This window comes from Balaenoptera borealis (genome assembly GCF_965194805.1).
Source record: "Balaenoptera borealis genome assembly, chromosome: 15".
Taxonomy (NCBI): Eukaryota; Metazoa; Chordata; class Mammalia; order Artiodactyla; family Balaenopteridae; genus Balaenoptera; species Balaenoptera borealis.
The window spans coordinates 71,802,522-71,822,727 of record NC_138871.1 but is presented as its reverse complement, the minus strand read 5'-3'; the positions used below and the strand labels follow the sequence as shown (position 1 = coordinate 71,822,727).

General features: G+C 36.7%; 1 protein-coding gene and 1 long non-coding RNA gene across 3 annotated transcripts in view; one reads left to right on the top strand and one right to left on the bottom strand.

The window, feature by feature from the left end:
* Positions 1-20,206, bottom strand: part of ASXL2 (ASXL transcriptional regulator 2) — a 138,622-nt gene that overhangs the window by 89,185 nt on the left and 29,231 nt on the right. The window contains exon 2 of one of the 2 annotated variants that reach the window (XM_082356866.1): positions 4,632-4,714. The exons of the other annotated variant lie outside the window; for it this stretch is intronic. Coding sequence (XP_082212992.1) covers positions 4,632-4,714 — 83 coding nt within the window. The remainder of the gene's footprint in view (positions 1-4,631; positions 4,715-20,206) is intronic. 2 annotated transcript variants of the gene reach the window in all.
* Positions 1-20,206, top strand: part of LOC309611905 — a 348,213-nt gene that overhangs the window by 303,171 nt on the left and 24,836 nt on the right. Inside the window, exon 2 of the long non-coding RNA XR_014234825.1 lies at positions 11,040-20,206. This exon is cut by the window's right edge and continues 24,836 nt beyond it. This is a non-coding gene — a long non-coding RNA (uncharacterized lncRNA). The remainder of the gene's footprint in view (positions 1-11,039) is intronic.

Sequence of the window (20,206 nt, the reverse complement as noted above, 5' to 3'; positions counted from 1 at the left end):
TTCTGAAATAACTATTTACTGGCAAACAGTACAGAAACTAACTTCTTTTTCTTTAGGAATGATCAAATACCGTAGTTAGAGCATCTATCTATCTAAATTACCAATAACTGCTACAACCTACAAGTCCCAAATTCTTCTTTCTTTTAAAATCTTTCTATCTTTTCTTCCTAAGGGCTACTTCAACACTTTTCACATCTTCTTATCTGTTCTAAACAGAACTAAGCTACTTTTAGAACACTTTAAAATGTTCCTTTCACCTGAAACAAAAAAATCCATATCTTCTTTCTTCCCTATGACTCCCATGGAAAACTCTATCTTTAAAAGGAGTTCGTTTAGGTATCCAAAAAAAAAAAGGAATACATGAAGTCATAAGCTATTATGAGGGGGAAAATTCAAGGACCCTTTTTTTTTCTCCCTGTTTTCTAAAATGCTGATATGCTTTATAGTTATAAAACAGTATTTAATTTAAATGTTATAATATTCTAAGAATACTGTACGTTTCTAATTAATTCATTCAAATTTCCATACTTTGGGTAAATTATTTTCAATCTTATCACCTAACTTCTTAAAGGGACTAGTATCTCAATCTTTCTCAGCCAGGAGCCAATCACTTCATTTTTAATACTTCTTTTTGTTGACTGGTTGTGGCAAAATATACATAGTAAAATGGCTAAAATGGTAACCTGTATAAGTGTACGATTTAGTGGCACTAAGTATTTACAATGCTGTGCAACCATTACCACTATCCATTTCTAGAACTTTTTCATCATCCCAGAGAGAAATTCTACCAATTAAACAATAACTCCCTATTCTCCCCTACTCTCAGCCCCTGGTAACCTCTATTCCATTTTCTGTCTCTAGGAGCTTGCCTATTCTAGGTATCTCATGTAAGTGGAGTTGTACAATATTTGTCCTTTTGTGTCTGGCTTATTTCACTCAGCATTTTTTTTTTAATACATACATACATTCTCTTTCATATTTTTTTAAAATTTTTATTGGAGTACAATCGATTTACAATGTTGTGTTACTTTCTACTGTACATCAAAATGAATCAGTTATACATATACTCACTTAGCATGTTTTTAAGGTTCATCTATGTAGCATGTTATCAGAATTTCATTCCTTCTTAAGGCTGAATAATATTACACTGACTGTATATACCACATTTTATTTATCCATTCATCTTCTGATGGACATTTGAGCTGCTTCCATTTTAATACATTTTAGAATAAAACAATATAGTATGGAATAATCAAAATTAAGCGAGATTCTTCAAAATGGGGGAGCAGAGGGAAAACAGCAAAGGGAAAAATAGCTGAAAAGCCTTGTACTGAGGATTAAGGAATGAAAATAAAACTGTAAAAAGGAGGACATCTTACCATCGTCGCTTCTGAGGGCCCCTAGGCCCTTGGCCTGCCTCCCCAAAGGCTCACTAAGCCAGAGGCCAAAGTGCCCCCCTCCTCTTCACCTACCACCCAAGTCCTCATGCCCTCTCAGGGCTGGGGGAGGAGGGGCTAAAGGAAAGCGGGGTTCCATGTACATATTTATCTCCCCTTCCACAGAGCCCCACAGACCTTTTGTACATTTTTACAGGGGTGCCCCTCCCAATAATCCCCCTTCCTGGTTAATTAAATCCCAAGACTGGTTAAAAAAAAGAGCACGTCTTCAATAAGCATAGTTACTTCATTCCATAATGTACCTGAAAACTCTAAAGATTTTAAGACTACCATTTAAGACACATCATGCAGCAAGAGGATAAGCCAGAACTACATTTGAATCACTGATACTTCATATATTCATTAACAAGTAGGTTTGCAATGCCTGTTACATGCCAAGCCGGGGGCGGGGGGGAGGGGGGAAGATAAATGTCACTGCCCTCATGGAGCTACTACTAGCTTAATGTAAGCTATAGAGAAGCTACATGATTTTTTTGGAAGACCAAAACGATATGTAATTTCAAATCTTAAGTGCTATAAAGAAAGAACACAGAACACTATACCAAACTAAAAACGGAAAATGTGATCTAGATTGGGAAGTCAGCCAAAGTTCTCTGGAAAATATTCAAGCTGACACCTGAAAAATACAACAGTTAACTACGTAAAGGGGTCAGCATGTACAAAGGCTGAGGTGGGAATTAGCTTCCCTACACAACTGGGAAGTGACAAAACAAAAGTGACCCCCAAAAAAGCTATGGGAATGTCGATTGCACTTCAGTTAGAGAGAAGATAATAAGCAAAAAAACTGAGAAGAAGCTTGCAGAGCAAGGAAGGAAAGTAGGAATGTTTGGTCACTTCAGGTAATGATACAGAGTTTCAAAAAGGAAGTAGTAGTCATATGTGTTAAATAATGCTGAGAGGTAACGAGAGGCAAAACTAAAAGTCCAGTGGAGGTGACAAAATGGAAGTCACTGGTGACTTTAAAAGTACTGCTTTGTGGTCACGTAACTATATCACCACAATATAGTTTAACCAAGAATAGCTTCTTGTGAGTTGTTACTAAGTGAAACCAGAAGCTATTTTTGATGACTCCACCATCTTGCTACACTTTTTTTTTTAAGTTCTTCTGTTTTTCCCCTTCTGTTCTTTATTTATTTAGTATTCTTTCTTATTTACTGTTCTTGCCTACTCTCTAGAAATAATAATGACAAGTTTAAAGTCAGAGCCTTACTGTGTTAGAGATGGATGATCCTGCAATTGTCATTTAGACCTAGGGCACTGATGGAGTCTGACCTCTTTACATCAGGTTTCCTGGTCTATTTCCCCAGTGTGTATTTTTAGGAATAGAAAATTTTATGAAATTTTTATGAATAGTCTAATTTTATGAAAAGAAATGAAATCTCTTGCTCATTCCTGTTCTATAAAACCCAATAGTGTTATTAAAAAAATTAGAATACGTTAGTAGAATTTGTTCCTCAGAGTAATAACCAAATGCCATAGTGCTCCCTCCTCTCTCATCATTGTGACAATCAAAAATAGCCCCCCAGGGCTTCCCTGCTGGTGCAGTGGTTGGGAATCCGCCTGCCAATGCAGGGGACATGGGTTCGAGCCCTGGTCCGGGAAGATCCCACATGCCTCAGAGAGCCACAACTGCTGAGCCTGCGCTCTAGAGCCACAAATGCTGAAGCCCGTGCGCCTAGAGCCTGCGCACAGCAACTAGAGAAAGCCTGCGCACAGCAATGAAGACCCAACGCAGCCAAAAATAAATAAATTAAATAAATAAATTAAAAAAAAAAAATAGCCCCCCAAAATCCTAAACACTTTCCCTATGGGTATTACACTATACCAGGGGTCCCCAACCTTTTTAGCACCAGGGACTAGTTTCATGGAAGACAATCTTTCCACGAACTGGGGCAGGGGGTTGGGTGGGTGGGGGATGATTTTGGGATGATTCAAGCACATTACATTTATTGTGCACTTTATTTCCATTATTACATTGTAATATATAATGAAATAATTGTACAACTCACCTTAATGCAGAATCAGTGGGAGCCCTGAGCTTGTTTTCACTTGTCACTCACTGATAGGATTTTGATATGAGTCTGCAAGCAATTGATTTATTACGGTCTCTGTGCAGTCAAACCTCTCTGCTAATGATAATCTGTATTTGCAGCCGCTCCCCAGCACTTGCATCACAGCCTCAGCTCCACCTCAGATCATCAGGCATTAGATTCGCATAAGGAGCATGCAACCTAGATCCCTCGCATGAGCAGTTCACAGCAGGGTTCGAGCTCCTATAAGAATCTAATGCTGCAGCTGATCTGACAGGAGGCAGAGCTCAGGTGGTAATGCAAGTGATGGGGAGCGGCTGTAAATACAGATGAAGCTTCACTCGCTCGCCCACCGCTCACCTCCTGCTGTGTGGCCCGGTTCCTAATAGGCCATGGACCACTAGCGGTCTGTGGCCCGCGGGGTTGGGGACCCCTGCACTATACCACCCCCAGGTGAGAACAACTAGTAGCACTGTAACCTTTTTCTCTTAATGAAAATATCTCTAATGTAGACACCCGGATTTCTGCCTTAACATATAAAATATATTGAACATAATTTTAATATTTCTTGATGGCAGAGGGTCTTGACTATGAACAGTGACTATTATGTGCTATAGTAATATAATAAAGCTCTTAGAAATTAAAGTGTGTTTTATCTTTGGTCCTATATTAATTGACCCCAGGCTGTTTTATTTGAACATAGTAAGACTATTACTTGAAACACATACTGCTTTATGTATCTTTTCCATTTAATTCTTTTTGGCCAAGGTTATTTTTTCCTAGACTGTTTACACTTACCATTCTCCCCGAACTAGAGGACTTTTTAATTTGCTAATGACTAAGCTTATTAAATCAAAAGCCTGAACTGATAGATGAAGGCTTGAAGATGGCTCCAGGCCTTCCTAAGAATTAAAGTGCATGGGTGTAGAGATAGCTACCTTCTAAGAATTTTTTTCTAACTTACTTTTGGTTTTGTAACTGTGCTATGACTGAAAACTCCAAAGATCTGAGCTGAATAAATCATAAATTAACAAAGCAGTTATTTCTAAATAATCAATCTTCAGGACTAAAGTAGACTGCTATATACTTCCAAATATTCTAATCAAGTATTATAATTATTACTAATAATACTTAAATAACTCACCTGATTTCTTTTAGTCCTTCTCTCTGGATAACTTGAAGAATTTCTTTATGACTCATGGGTGTATTGGGATATTTTTCTAAGACCTGAGAAACAAGTATATAATAGTAAATTATTTCTTATTTTAATTTTTATTCTTATTATAATTACATATATAAATTATATTTATTATAGCTATGTATTAATTTCCTCCAGCATATACAAATCCAGAGACTTTTCATCCTTTAAATTTTCAGATAATAAGTGGAAAATTAATGAAATATAAATAGGATATTCTCTCCTTCAGTCACAAACTGTAAGTCAAATCCTGAAGCAGAAATGGATCAAAAAAGATAAGATTAATAATTCAATTATTATTAATGCATAATATGAAATTATGTTTACTTTCTGCCTCCACTCCCTCATCACATGACTACCTGTGGACTTACTGGAAGCACCTTAAAGATTATCCATCTTTACATCTCCAAACAAAGTCTAGTACATCTTGGTTGCTCAGTAATTTCTTCACCAAAACAAAAGAACAATACAGTTATAATGAAATTAAAACAGTATCCGTGTTCTGGTTCTGGTAAAGGTGATGTAATAAGCATAAATTATCCTGTTTCTCCCGAATACAACTAAAAACCTGGACAGAATGCATGGAGCAGCTATCTGAGGACTCTGAAAATGGTAGCAGTTGGTTTCAGGGAGGAAACCAAAATTAGAAGTACTACTAACCCAGCAGTGAGTTTCCTGGTTTTGTTTCCCCTAGGACCACTCAGCCTAGACTCAAAGTCAGTCCAAACTCAGAACTGCACAGTAAGTGCAGACAGAAATGGCTCCAAGAGAAGTCTTCTCTCTTTTTGTCTGAAAAGCAGTAAAGGGGGGCCCTAAAAGGGAGGACGATCCTCTGAGGTTTTCTGCCCTTTCTCTCAGACCCTGCCCCCAAGCAATCCAAAGGCAGCAGCTGTGGCAGTGATGATACCAGCAGTGGCTGGACAGGGACCTAAAACTTCAAGAAAGCGGATCCCTTCCAATCCCATGAGTGTGGAGGGAATTCCCATGGTTTATATTCTTTCTCCACCATCCTGTTGCTTGGCATCAAAGGCAGATGCAGTTGTGGAAGTGTGCAGCAAAACACCAAAATGAAACCCTAGTTATCTAGCCATAGGACAAGGAAGAAGGGTCTCTAAGAGCCAGAAAGTGTCAGGGAACTTGCAAAGAGAAAGGAGCTCAAGAAAGTGACACCATGAAGTTCTATAAACACTCCTGGCGTCACCCAAGAACTATGCCCATGTGGATCTGACCCTAAACATACTATCAGGTTCCCAAATTTGCCACTCGGTGGTGTACATGCAGGACAGATGGAAACAAAGGCTTTGAAAATCAGTCATCGGAATTTTAGTGCACAGAAGGGTAGGCAGAAACTTATGACCTGAACCTAACAAGACCAAATGCCTGCTTAAAAAATCCTCCCATCCCTAAAAATAAAGTAATAACAACAACAACATTCTCCATAGCATTTAAACGAGACAGAGTATCATAACGTTAACATCAAAATGTCTAATATACGATCCAAAATTACTTGACATATGAAGAACCAGGAAAATCTCAATAACTCACAAGAGAAAAGACAACCTACACACAACAAACCCAAGATGCTACAGACTCTGGAATTTTCAGACAAAGACTTTAAGGCAGCTACTATAACCATGCTTCAAGAAGCCAGGAAGATGATTCTTGGGGGAAAAAAAAAACAGTTAAGAGTCTCAGCAGAGAAGTAAGATTCATTACATTATTGTGTGTGTGCCTGTGTGGTGTATAAAGCAAATAAAAATTTAAGACTAAAAAACACAATATCCAAAGTAAACCCAAAATTCTCTGGAGGGGCTCGACTGCAGAAGAGAGATAACAGAGGAGAGAATCAGTAAACCTGAAGATAGAGCAGTAGAAACTATCCAATCTGATGAACAGAGAGAAAAATTATAGAAAAAGTAAATGAACAGAGCCAATGGGACAATATCAAAAGGTCTAACATTCATGTCATCAGAGTCCCAAAAGGAGAAGATAAAGAGTAGCACGGAGAAAACATATTTAAAGAAATAGCAGCAGAAAACTTCCCAAATTTGGTGAAAGATATACACTTACAATTTCAGGAGAATCAATGAATCTCAAACAACATAAATTCAAAGAAACCTGTACCCAGATATATCATAATCAAATTACTGAAAACTAAAGAAAATTTTAAAATCTTGAAGGCAGCCAAGGAAAAACAACATTCCACTTAGGAGAAAAACAATTCCAGTGACTGTGGGTTTCTCATCAGAAACTATGGAAGGCAGAAACAGTGAAGAACATTTTTAAGTGCTGAAAGACAAGGATTGTAATTCCAAAATTCCTATCTAGCAAAAATATCTTCCAAGAATGAAGGAGAAATCAAGACATTCTTAGATTAAAGGAAAACGAAGAGTATTTGCCACTAACAGACTTCTATTTTTTTATTTTATTTATTTTTAAATTTATTTATTTATTTTTGGATGCGTTGGGTCTTCGTTGCTGCACGCGGGCTTTCTCTAGTTGCAACGAGCGGTGACTACTCTCCGTTGTGGTGCGAGGGCTTCTCTTTGTAGTGGCTTCTCTTGTTGTGGGGCACGGGCTCCAGGCGCACAGGCTTCAGTAGTTGTGGCTCAGTAGTTGTGGTACACAGGCTTAGTTGCCTACGTGGCATGTGGGCTCTTCCCGGACCAAGGCTCGAACCCGTGTCTCCTGCATTGGCAGGCAGATTCTTAACCACTGCGCCACCAGGGGAGTCCTAACAGGCTTACTTTATTTATTTATTTTTTTTTTAACAGGCTTACTTTAAATTGACTTCTTATAAGTCAATTCTGGTTTCTTTCCTTTTTTTTTTTTAAATCCAAATTTTAGGCAGAAACTCTCTTATACCTAAATCACTTTCTATTCTTAGAACCCTTGGCAATTAATAAATGCAAGTGAAAGCTAAAATTGAACCAATTCTCAAGAATCTATACTATACTATCAAAAGAATATCAATTAGTACAGCAAGTCAAAAACAACAGATACAGGACTTGTGTAATAGAAACCACTTGAAGTCAGATATTCTAGATCAGCCAGTAAGGTATCAAAATGTGATGTCCACAACTACCATTTATAAAGAAGACACAAACAAGTGCTGATCATTCTCTCAGTTAAACGTCTCAGCAACCTTAAAAGACAAGTCTTATTACCCCCATTTAAAAAGTGGGATAACTAATGCTCAATAAGCAAATTTCCAAACATAATGCAGCAAGACAAGTGGCAGTCGGAATTCAAACTCAGGTCTATCTTGCACCCTACAGCTCACTGTGTCCTGGTCTGCATCTCTTTTTTCATTTGTTTAATCATAAAATCCAACAAATATATTTGTTTGTCATCTTCTCTGAGCTCTATGCTACATCAGATAAATGTTATTAACCTTTCCCTCCTTAGACACTGCTCTCTCCAGACTTTTTTTCCAAGATGTTTCTTCTTGGTCTTTTTCTGTGGGCATCCCTTAAATACTTTACAAGCATCATTTTGCAGCTTTTGCTTTTCACTCCAACCCTCCCTGAATAAAATCATCCATTCCCAAGACTTCATCAATCACCTCTATTTTGATAAATGAAAAGAAGCAGCACAGTCCGTTTATAACTGCTTTTATACATCAACCTCGGATATTCCATCTCAAACTTAACATGTCCAAAATTTAACTTACTACCTTTATCCAAATTAAGGCCCATACAGAAAACTGGACCTGTACTTACTGTCTATATACTATTATAAAATTGTGTAAAATTACTGAAAATGAAAAAAAATACACCATGGACATGGGCAGATAGCTCATAAAAGAGTTAAAACAACTGGATAAAAGACATATGAAAAAATATTTGCATACTGAAATACTTACAGATGAAATTATATGATGTTGGGGATTTGCTTCAAAATTATACAAGAGGAAATTTAGATAGGAGTTTAAGTATTGCAAGACTGGCTATAAGTTGATAATTATAGAAGCTACAAGATGGGTACAAAGATATTCAATATATTATTGTTGGCTTTTGTGTACACATTCAATATCCCATAATAAAAATTTATGGGAAAAACGATATTGAATGTCTGACCTCACTAACAATTAAATACAAAAAAATCACTTTTCAATGGTTTTTTCCCCTACTATTTTGGATAGCAAAAACATGGCAATAGTAAATGAACACCATGAAATGGAAATATACACACAATCTATTGATAATATAAGAAAATATTCATTATATTACTCAATAAAGAAAAAAGTTTAAAGGCTTCTTATCTAATAATAAGATATTAACAAAACTGGTATACCTACACAATTGAATATTATATAGCTATAAATGAAAAAAGAGACTGTGCAGGGGCTGGGAACAGGGGGTCTTCTTTCAGCTTCCCTCAAATCTTGGTGTGGAATGCAGGTTCTGGACAACAGAATGTGAGGGGGAGTGATAACTTCAAAAACCCAGATTTTCAAAAGGCAGGGACACATCCCTCTTTGGCCCCTCCTCCACCCTGTTGTTTTGAAAGTGGAGGAGGTGACAAAGCCATTCTGAACCATACAGATAAGGATGCACCCTAAGAACGGTGGACTAACTACACCTCCAGACTGTTGCATGAAAGAGAAATAAACTTCCAAATCATTTAAGGAACTGTTACAGGCAGCCAAAGTTATGCCTAATATGACTCACCAATCTATTCACATGACACTTAAGTGATCGTCCTAAAGCTTAAATTACATATTCCTCTGATTTTTAAGCTCCCTGTCACTTTTTAAAAAATTAACTAAAATTAAAATAAAATCTGAATTCCCAATACAGTTTAAAAGATTCTACATGAAACTCTACATCTCGCTTTTCTCACATTACCTTCTTGCCCTTTCTCAAACATAACCAATTCATTCCTAATTCAGGGTCTCTGTACCTGCTCCCTCCTCTTGCAATGTTATTCCCCAGAAATTCATGGACTCTCTCCCTCACTTCACTTCTTCAGAGATATTCCTGACCACTCTAAAATACACTCAGACACTCACAAGCACCACCACCGCTACACACACACACACACACACACACATATTTTATTACTTTAGCCAGATTTTTCCCCCAGCTTTACTGACATATAACCGACAAATAACACTATGTAAGTTTAAGGTGTACAATGTGATGCTTTGATATACATATATATTGTTAAATGATTACCACATTAAGGTTGATTAACACATTCATTGCCTCACACAGGTACCCTTTTCTGTGTATGTGGTGAGAACATTTCAGACCTACTCTCTAAGCAAATTTCAAGTATATAATGCAGTATTGTTAACTATAGTCATCATGCTGTGCATCAGATCCCCAGAACATATTCATCTTATAACTGCTCATTTGTACCCTTCGACCAACATCTCCCAATTTCTCCTACCACGCAACTCCTGGTAACCATCAATCTACACTCTGTTTCTAAGAGTTTAACTTCTTTGGATTCCATATATAAATGAGATCATGCAGTATTTGTCTCTCTCTGTCTGACTTATTTCACTTAGCAGAACGCCTTCAAGGTTCATCTAAGTTGTTGCATATGGCACATTTTCCTCTTTTTATGGCTGAATAATATTGTTACATATATATATATAAATTTTCTTTATCCAGTCATCTGTTGTTGGACACTTACGTTTTTTCCATGTCTTGGCTACTGTGAAAAATGCTGCAATGAACCAAGGGTGCAGATATCTCTCCAAGACAGTAATTTCATTTCCTTCGGATATATCCCCAGAAGTAGGACTGCTGGATCATATGGTAGTTCTAATTTTAATTTTTTGAGGAACCTACAAACTGTTTTCCATAATGCTGTACCAATTTACGTAACATAAAAAAAGTTCTTACGTAGAGATATACACATAAAAGATGGCCAAAAAAGAACACAAAAGACTGATATGGCTTTCAAAGAAAAACTCGAGCCCACGCCCAATATTAAAGACATATCTTCCTATAGTGCTGCCCAGATAATACATACAAAAATTTTACATCTTTCTCTTAATTCCTACATACAACTGCCTTACAGTTACAAACATCATGTAGCCATTCTATTTCATATGCCCCTCACAACAATCCAAGAAACAGCAGAGCAGGTTTAGTTATAATTTTACCAGAAAGGAAAGTAAGACTCAAGAGAATAGCAGAGGGCTTCCCTGGTGGCGCAGTGGTTGAGAATCTGCCTGCCAATGCAGGGGACACGGGTTCGAGCCCTGGTCTGGGAAGATCCCACATGCCGCGAAGCGACTAAGCCCGTGAGCCACAACTACTGAGCCTGCGCGTCTGGAGCCTGTGTTCCGCAACAAGAGAGGCTGCGACGGTGAGAGGCCCGTGCACCGCGATGAAGAGTGGCCCCCGCTCGCCACAACTGGAGAAAGCCCTTGCACAGAAACGAAGACCCAACACAGCCAAAAATAAATAAATTAATTAAAAAAAAAAAAAGCCCTTTTTGCAAATCTTGCAACATTTATTATTGATATATTTCATAGCAGCATGATACTCCACTGATTGATATATATACATACATACACACATATATATACACCCGCACACATACATATACACAGTAAATCACTTAATCCATTTCCTACTGTTGCACACTTAGACTGCTTAAAGAGGCACTCTTTCCCGATGGTTACCAACACATGTTTAGAGTGAGACAGATCTTAATTTTATACCTGACTCTAAAATTTAAAGCTCTGTGACCTTAGAAAGTTAATCTCTGGGCCTTAGTTTCATCAGTAAAATCAAAACAAGAAAAATATCTATAACTCATGGAGTGGCCATGGGAGACAAAGAGAATATTTTATTTTGAGCTGTTTAGCTCAGAATTTGAGGATATATAAAATTCTCAATAAATGTGTGCTATTGTCTCCTTTTTTTTTCTTTAATTGTAACAAATGCCACTAAGTGCTTCTATTTTCAAAGTCTTCTAACAAGTGGAACTGCTGTATAAAGTTATTTTAATATATAATATTGCCAAATTGCTTTCCACCATGTGTACAGGAGTTTCACTACTGTTAACCATTAACCAACATTCATATCACTTTTTAAATCCTTGGTAATTATTTGAAAAAATATATAAAAATTTTTTAATTTTAGCTACTAATGAGGTTGAACTTGTCCTATGTTTTAGACTTTACTATTTCCTCTTTTTTGAAATAAGCTATCTGATCTAAATAAAAATCAGATTAAAAAATAAAATTATAAAATTTAATAGCTACATCACACACACAAAAAATCAGAGATCTGTCTGAACATCAGAAATACATTCCTTTTACTTCCATTACAGAAAGTAGTATATTCAATGATTTGTCAGATAAAATTACAACTCTACCTAAACAAAATTTATTTCTACCAACAAATTAAAAGAGTGAAAATGTACAACCTATTAGACAAAAGCAAAAAACTGAATCAAAAGCATTGGTGTGGGGACTTCCCTGGTGGCGCAGTGGTTAAGAATTTGCCTGCCATTGCAGGGGACACGGGTTCGAGCCCTGCTCTGGGAAGATCCCACATGCCGCGGAGCAACTAAGCCCGTGCGCCACAACTACTGGGCCTGCGAGCCACAACTACTGAAGCCACATGCCACAACTACTGAAGCCACATGCCACAACTACTGAAGCCACATGCCACAACTACGGAAGCCCGCACGCCTAGAGCCCGTGATCCGCAACGAGAAGCCACCGCGATGAAAAGCCCGCGCACCGCAACGAAGAGTAGCCCCCACTCACCACAACTAGAGAAAGCCTGCGTGCAATGAAGACCCAATGCAGCCAAAAATTAATTAATTAATTAATTTTAAAAAAACTTAAAAGAGCATTGGTGTGGGTATAAGTGAGGCTTTATATTTAGTTGCTATTCCAGGCCGATTCACTTCCAACACAGAACTCCCCCTCAAACAGCCCATTTGGTTACTGGAAGAAAACATACTGCCACTTAAGTCTAAGAACTCTGTTGCTACAACTTCTGCTTAAGAAAAGTGGGAAGGGTCTTCCCTGGTGGCGCAGTGGTTGAGAATCTGCCTGCCAATGCAGGGCACACGGGTTCGAGCCCTGGTCTGGGAAGATCCCACATGCCACGGAGCAACTGGGCCCGTGAGCCACAATTACTGAGCCTGCGCGTCTGGAGCCTGTGCTCCGCAACAAGAGAGACCACGATAGTGAGAGGCCTGCGCACCGCGATGAAGAGCAGCCCCCGCTTGCCACAACTAGAGAAAGCCCTCGCACAGAAACGAAGACCCAACACAGCCATAAATAAAATAAATTTTAAAAAATATTAAAAAAAAAAAAAGTGGGAAGATATAGAGGTTTTTGTAAACCATACTGAAAAACACTTTGTGCAGTGGGTGTTACGCTTGCCTTAATCAAAAAACAGAAGGGATTTCTAGGGAAACAGATATAATCATCCACCTGGCAATTAAATTTTACTCTGTTACTATCATTAGGAAATCCTGAATACTAAAATGTATGACACAAATTTACATAATACTACAAATGTGGGATTTGCTTTATTTTCTGTCACATATCAAGTTTTTATAACAAATACTCCATACCAGCATACAATGGATTGACTAAGACTCAGTTTTGGTGGTCTCTGTAAAGGATGTTATTAACATAATCAAGGGGTTTTAGTTGGGGGGAAAAAGTTTAATTGATGCAAAATATGAAAGTGCTTCAAAGTGTATAGAGCTCAAATAGCCTGCATCTAATAGCTCTAAGACATAATACTGATGACTAAAAGCTCTCGATCTTAATCCTTCATCTGTATAATGAGGGTAGTAACACCCTCATAGATAGGAACATTAAGTAAAACATTCTGCAGTATTCTTAACTTAGCACAAGTGACATAAATGGTAGCTTTTGTTATTACTAATAAATTATATGACAAAAATCTTTTCCAGTTCACATTTGATATCCTGATCTAAAATTTCACCAGTGTTCTTAAGCGGGATGAAAAATACAAAAGACAGCATGCTTTTCTCCGGCTGCCCCTTTGATTTTTCCACTATTTTCTTCACAAGTAGTTAACAATGCCCTATACTGCCAATAATACTAAACATTAGACAAAAACTAAAATTTACGAAAATATGAAACAGTTTTAAGTTAAATGCCAAGACTTCAGTCCCTATAAAGTCACTTATATGTTCTTTAAATCTTATTTACATTACAGATATCCAAATATAAAGACTAGATATTAAGCTATTCTGCAAGAAAAACAAGCATAAAATATCACAGAATAAGGCACTTACATTCATATGCAAAAATATTTTGATTAATTAATCATAATAAGGCAGAATATCAGAGTTCAAATCCCAACTCTACCAGAAAGTGGTGATGAGCAAACTGGGGAATGTGGCTGCTCTACTGTTCATCTGAGCTGTTGGCTTTCTGTCCAAGAAGCTACGAAATGGAAATTAATAAAAATTTCTCTGGCATATCAAATCTTAATTGAAAGGTAACTATTAATCCACTATCAGAATGAACTCTATTTAGAATTTAAAACATTTATATGATCCATGGTAATGGTAATAATAAAAATATTTCCTGATTTATTATCTAGAGCAAGGAAGTACTTTATTTTAATATGGTTGAATTTTACTATTTATATAAAAATATATAAGTATGCTGACATAGGACATTAAGCTATTGGAAATAGAGACCTAAAATTTCTGTGTGCCTTTTTAATGAAAATTAATTTCATTGATTTTCTAGGTATACTGTTTTTTCAAGAAATAAAATAGAAGAAACCAGTTAGTTAAAACTGCTTAAGGGATGTTTACTTTCCTTAAAAAAAAAAAAAAAGTTTATGACTAGTACCTTTACATACTAGGCATTTGAAATTAATTTTAATCTAGAAAATTATTTATGCTAAATTTTCTCAATATTTAAAACTATAAATCATTTATAGTTTGGGAGAGAAAGAGAAATGTTTTTCAATTAAAGACTTAAGTATTCTACTTTTTAACTTTTTAGTATGAACATTTTAAAACATATACAAAGGTAGAGAGGGACTTCCCTGGCGATTCGGTGGTTAAGAGTCTGCACTTCCACTGCAGGCAGTGCGGGTTCGATCCCTGGTCGGGGAACTAAGATCCCACAGGCCTTGAGGTGTGGCCAAAAAATTTTTATAAAAAATTGTTTTGAAAAAAAAAAATTATTGGGAACACCGCAATCAACAACTGTCGACACATGGCTTACCTTGTTTCATCTATACCCTCCAGGCACTCTACCTCTACAAAGTGGATTATCCTGAAGCAATTCTCAAACATTTCATTCATAAATACTTTAGTACAGATCTCTAAAAAAGGATAAGGACTCATTTTTTTAAAAATAAAAGTATCATTTTATACCTCAGAATGTAACTATAGTTCCTTTATTATCAAATTATTTACACAACGTCCTCAACTTTCATGGGGGAAAAAACACTTTTAACAGTTAGTTTGTTCAAATCAGTGTCCAAAGAAGACCCATACATACCACATTTGGTTAACACATGTCTTAAAGTCTCTGTTAATCTATGGATTTCTCCTTTTTTTCTTCCAATTTATTTACTGAAGAAACCAAGAAAACTGTACTATAGTTTCCCACATTCTGTATTTTGCTAATTGTATAGTACTCTGTCCCTCATATTTCCTGAAAATTAGAATTACCTAGAGGGCTGCTCAGATTCAGATTTTATTTTACCAAAAGAACTTCATAGACAGTGTTGTTTACTTCCCATCTCCCTCCCCCCACCCCCCCCACATGAGAACACACAAAATATCTGTGGTCTCTTTTTTGAGATGTCAAGATGAATCAGGGGGACAGATGTCCTCCTGATCCACCCATTACAAAGCTTCCCATCAGCATTCCAACCTAATTGCTTTACTAACCACTGATTAGTAGCCACTATTCAGACTCATTATTTAGGTGTTGAAAAATGGTGATAGCCTATCTTTCCTTCTTCATTTATAAGCTAGAATCCTTCTAAAAATAAATGCTTTCCTCCATCTACTAGTTGGTTATCTGAAGTACATACAACTCATATAGAAAAAAGCAGGATAAGTGCTTGATTCTGTCCTATTTATTAATTATCAGAATAATTAGCTAGTTTTTCTAGTATACTCCAAAGGTGAATGGGGCTTTTTTGTTTGTTTATCTGACACACCATTAGGAATATTATGAATACCATTTTATGGAATACCATTATGAATTTTAATATATTTTTGTGCTTTAGTTACTGTATTTCCTCACTTGTAAACTGGTTATTCATAACCACTGTCTGCTTGTGTATATACCACTTGTATGAGCTCTAGTTTTCATATTAAATTATTAAATATATTAAAACTTTTACTGTCACATTTACTGCAAATACTTTTTCCTTTTTATTCTTCATCTTTTCATTACTGTTTTTTCCATGGAGGCTTTTATTAATTTCATGTATTATAACTCACTGGTCTTTTCTTTTGATTTCTTTTAGCATGTCTATGTTTAAGGGCAGTTTCCCTCCCTTCAATAGCTTAATATTCCTCCATCTTTCCATTTACAATTAACTCTTTTAATTATAAGAAATTGTACATAAACAGTGAGAAAAAATGTACAGAGACACACTAGAGAAACCCAAGAGGGAGAGATGGAGAGGAAAACAAAACGGGCACATATATTTCTGATACTCCATTACCATTACAATACTATTACTGTATAGCTATTACTACTACATTATTTTACCCCGAGTTAATTTAAGTGGAAAGACTACAGTAGTTTCACAAAACATTTAGTTTACTTTAACCACAGGAGGGCAGTGTTTATCAAACAAAAAATCATTCCATTGGAATTGTTCATTAATCTACAAAACAATTTTTAGGAACTATTTTATGACAAACTGAATAACTGTTTAGAAGAATTAAAATCAACACTACACAGAATTAAAGTATGATAAAATAAATTGGTTTTTTTGAAGTGTACCTAATACATCTATTTCTTTTTTTTTTTTTTTTACATCTATTTCTTTACTTGTAGATTCTTACATCCAGCTAAGAAAAGGATACAAAACTTATACTTTTTGAGTATTCAAGAATAATGTAAACAGCTCCTAAATTTGGGTTCGATTCTTGCCTAAATAACAGCAGTATTTTAATTACTGCTGCAATTACGAGTTCATTACATTCATATACACAGATATGTAGAAGCTGACTTTTGTGTAGTCTGGAAAATTTTATTTTACATTTAAAATATACATATAAAAACACGGTAATCTTGGGACTTCCCTGGTGGTCCAGTGGTAAAGAATCCGCCTTACAATGCAGGGGACGCGGGTTCGATCCCTGGTCAGGGAACTAAGATCCCACATGCCGCGGGGCAACTAAGCCAGCGTGCCACAACTACTGAGCTCTCGCTTCCCAACTAGAGCCCGCGTGTCACAAACTACAGAGCCCACGCGCCCTGGAGCCTGAGTGCCACAACTAGAGAGAGAAAACCCACACGCCACAACTAGAGAGAAGCCCGCGCACCACAATGAAGAGCCAGCGTGCAGCAACCAAGACCCGACGCAGCCAAAAATAAATAAATAAATAATAAATAAATCTTAAAAAATAAACACGGTAATCTTTACAGATTTACATCAGTGTCATATGACTTATTTACTGTCCAAAAGCTTTAATTTAATGTCACAGTAGTGAATGAGGTCCCCCAGGAAACATGCAGAATGAGAAGTGATGAGACTATGCTACAGAACAAATATGTCAATGCTGAAAAGTCAGAGAAGAAAAACTAGCAAACAAACTAAGGAGGAATAAGAAGAAAAAAGGGAATATGGTGCCTCCGAAAAGACGAAAGCATTTTAAAAAGGATAAAGTGATCAGCAATGTCAAAAACCGCCAGAGGTTGAGACAGCAACTTCAAGGTCTACTGTATTTAGCAACAAGCAGCTCTTAGCTTTACAAGTTCAGATTCCATTTAATCAGGTGGGAAGAAATCAAGCTTATTGGGGGGCGGTGGGGGGGCGGTCAGCACTCAATGGGAGATCCAGAGGTGGCAACAAGGAGTCAAAACAACTCTTCCCAGAACAGTGAAGGAAAACATGGAATCAAAGAATAATTGTTTTGTCAAATGGACCTGAACAAGTTTCACTGAACCAGGATAAAAGGAAACAGAGGTATCCCTAGCTATACCGACTCTCCCCATGCCAATACCAGAGCCAAATAGATTCAGAGTTTGACAAATCTCTCTTTATCCAAACTTGTGCTACTTATAATTTGACACTTGGAAACAAATGAATTCAGAGGATGCAGTATCCCTCACCTACCAAACTCACTAAACAAACAATAGGAGTTCAGGAGCTGAACAGATAATAATAAGGAAGCATGGAATTTAGACGTACGGAATACGGATAGAGCCAAATATCTGAAAAGGAAAGAGGGAGAAGGACCTTACCTGGCTGCTGAGCAGTATCTGTTGATCACTAACTACCTCTGTCCTGAGATGCACTCCTCTGGTTCAGCTTCTGTGACACGAGACTCTCCTTGTTTCCCTCCTACCTCTCCACCAGCAACTCTTCATTCTCCACAATCTCTGAATGTTAATCCTTCTCAAGATTCTCTTCTTGTCTCAATTTCTACTCTCCTTGGGCATTTTCATCCTCCCATGGTTTCCAAAAATAATTATGCTCCTACAGCAGAATTCCATACACCCCACTAGTGCTTATCACACTGTACTTACTATAATTGCATTTTAAATCATCTGTCTTGCCCACTGGTACATAAGCTGCACGAGGACCGGGACCACCTGTCTTGCTCACCTAGCACCCCTTAGTGCCTCGCATAGGATAGGTCTAAAACATGTGATGGTTGCCTGGTGGAATTAGGAACACAGGGAGCAACACTGGCTTTAGACAAGAGTAAAAATGCCTCTTTCTTTTTTCTTTTTTTAACAAAAAAGAAGGCTGAAAGGTGAGTGCAAAAGCAAATATGTTTGTAGATTCAGGGGCAGAAACTTGAATGTAAGAATGGACTGAGACTATTTAAATACATATCTATACAGAAAGGTAGCTATGGATATCCAGAGATTACAGAGGCTGGCTTTGTAAGCTCAGGGGTATAGCTTTACCTAAAGGTCCTTCAATTCTGAACAGCTCTATCAAGTCATTCTGATCTGCTAGCTTAGATTCTTTTCACCTGATTATCCAACAATGTTATGCACACTCCCTGGTTCAAGCAAAAAATAATTCTCAGCACCTAATTCTCCCAAAACTCTGAAGAATTAATAATAGTAAAAGTTAATACTAATCTAGCATTTAAATGCCAGGTACTGTTCTAAGTACTTTACATATATTAACTCATTTAATCTTTACAATAAATCTATGAGGTAGATAACCATTATGGCATTTTCTTCAGATGTGAAGACTGAGGCACAGAGAAAATAAGTAACTTGCCCAAGGTCACATCAGCTAATAAGTGGTGGAAGACAAGCTTCTTTGCTCCTAAGCATTAAGCTATACTGCCTGTCAATCAGTTATACATCCATACTACTCCTAAAATTAACTCTTACTGTAACAAACATTTACTAAGTGCTTTGTAAGTGCCAAAAACTGGAGATACAAAGATGAATAAGAAACAAGCCCTGCAGTTCACAACTAGGGTAGAGAGCAAGTAGGGGAAGGGAAAAATGGACAACTATAATATGAGAGAAGAAATACTGAAAAGATACATAAAGAAACAAAGGTAAAGAAGATTTAACTCTTCCTATTATGCAATATTTCAAATACAGAGGAAACTTACAAAATAATAAAACACTTATGTATTAACTAACAAGCTTTGTCAAACCCACAAACGGAAATGAGTAGAAATGTTCTATACCTTGATTAGGTGGTGGTTACACGGGTGTATACATTTGTCAGAAAGAAGTCAGCTGTATGCTTAAAATGTATGTATTGTATTACACGGAAATTATACCTCAATAAAGCTGGCATATACCTCAATAAGTTGATATTTAAAGAAATTAAAACAAAATGTAGGAATAGTGAAAATTTTACCACACTCCCTGAAATTCAAGAGAAGCACAAATTAAGGGGAAAAAAAATTGGAAAATGGGTTAGGATGGAAATTATGATTTGTATTAAACTCAACTTACTCATATCTGAGAATCAGACTGTTTTAATACCTTAAATGATCAAAACAACAGAGGCAGTGAAGAGAGTTGGGGGCCGGTAGGTAGGGGAAGTGAGGAGAAGAAAGAATGTAAGTTCTCTGCTTGCTAAATAAATAAATAAATCCTTAGGGTAAAAGATATTGCATCCATTGTATCCAACAAACAAAAATAAAAATAGGATGCCAAGAAATGGTGGCAAATATACAGCAAGTCCTTGCTTTTAAAGAAGTTAGTATTCTAGTGGTAGAAACAGATGATAAATATGTAAGCAAAAAAATTTTTTTTCTGGTACTGATAAGTACAATAAACAAAATAAAACAGGGTGACAAGTTTGACAGTGAATGTGAAGAGAGAGGATTCAACTGAGTAGTCAGGCTCAATGACCATG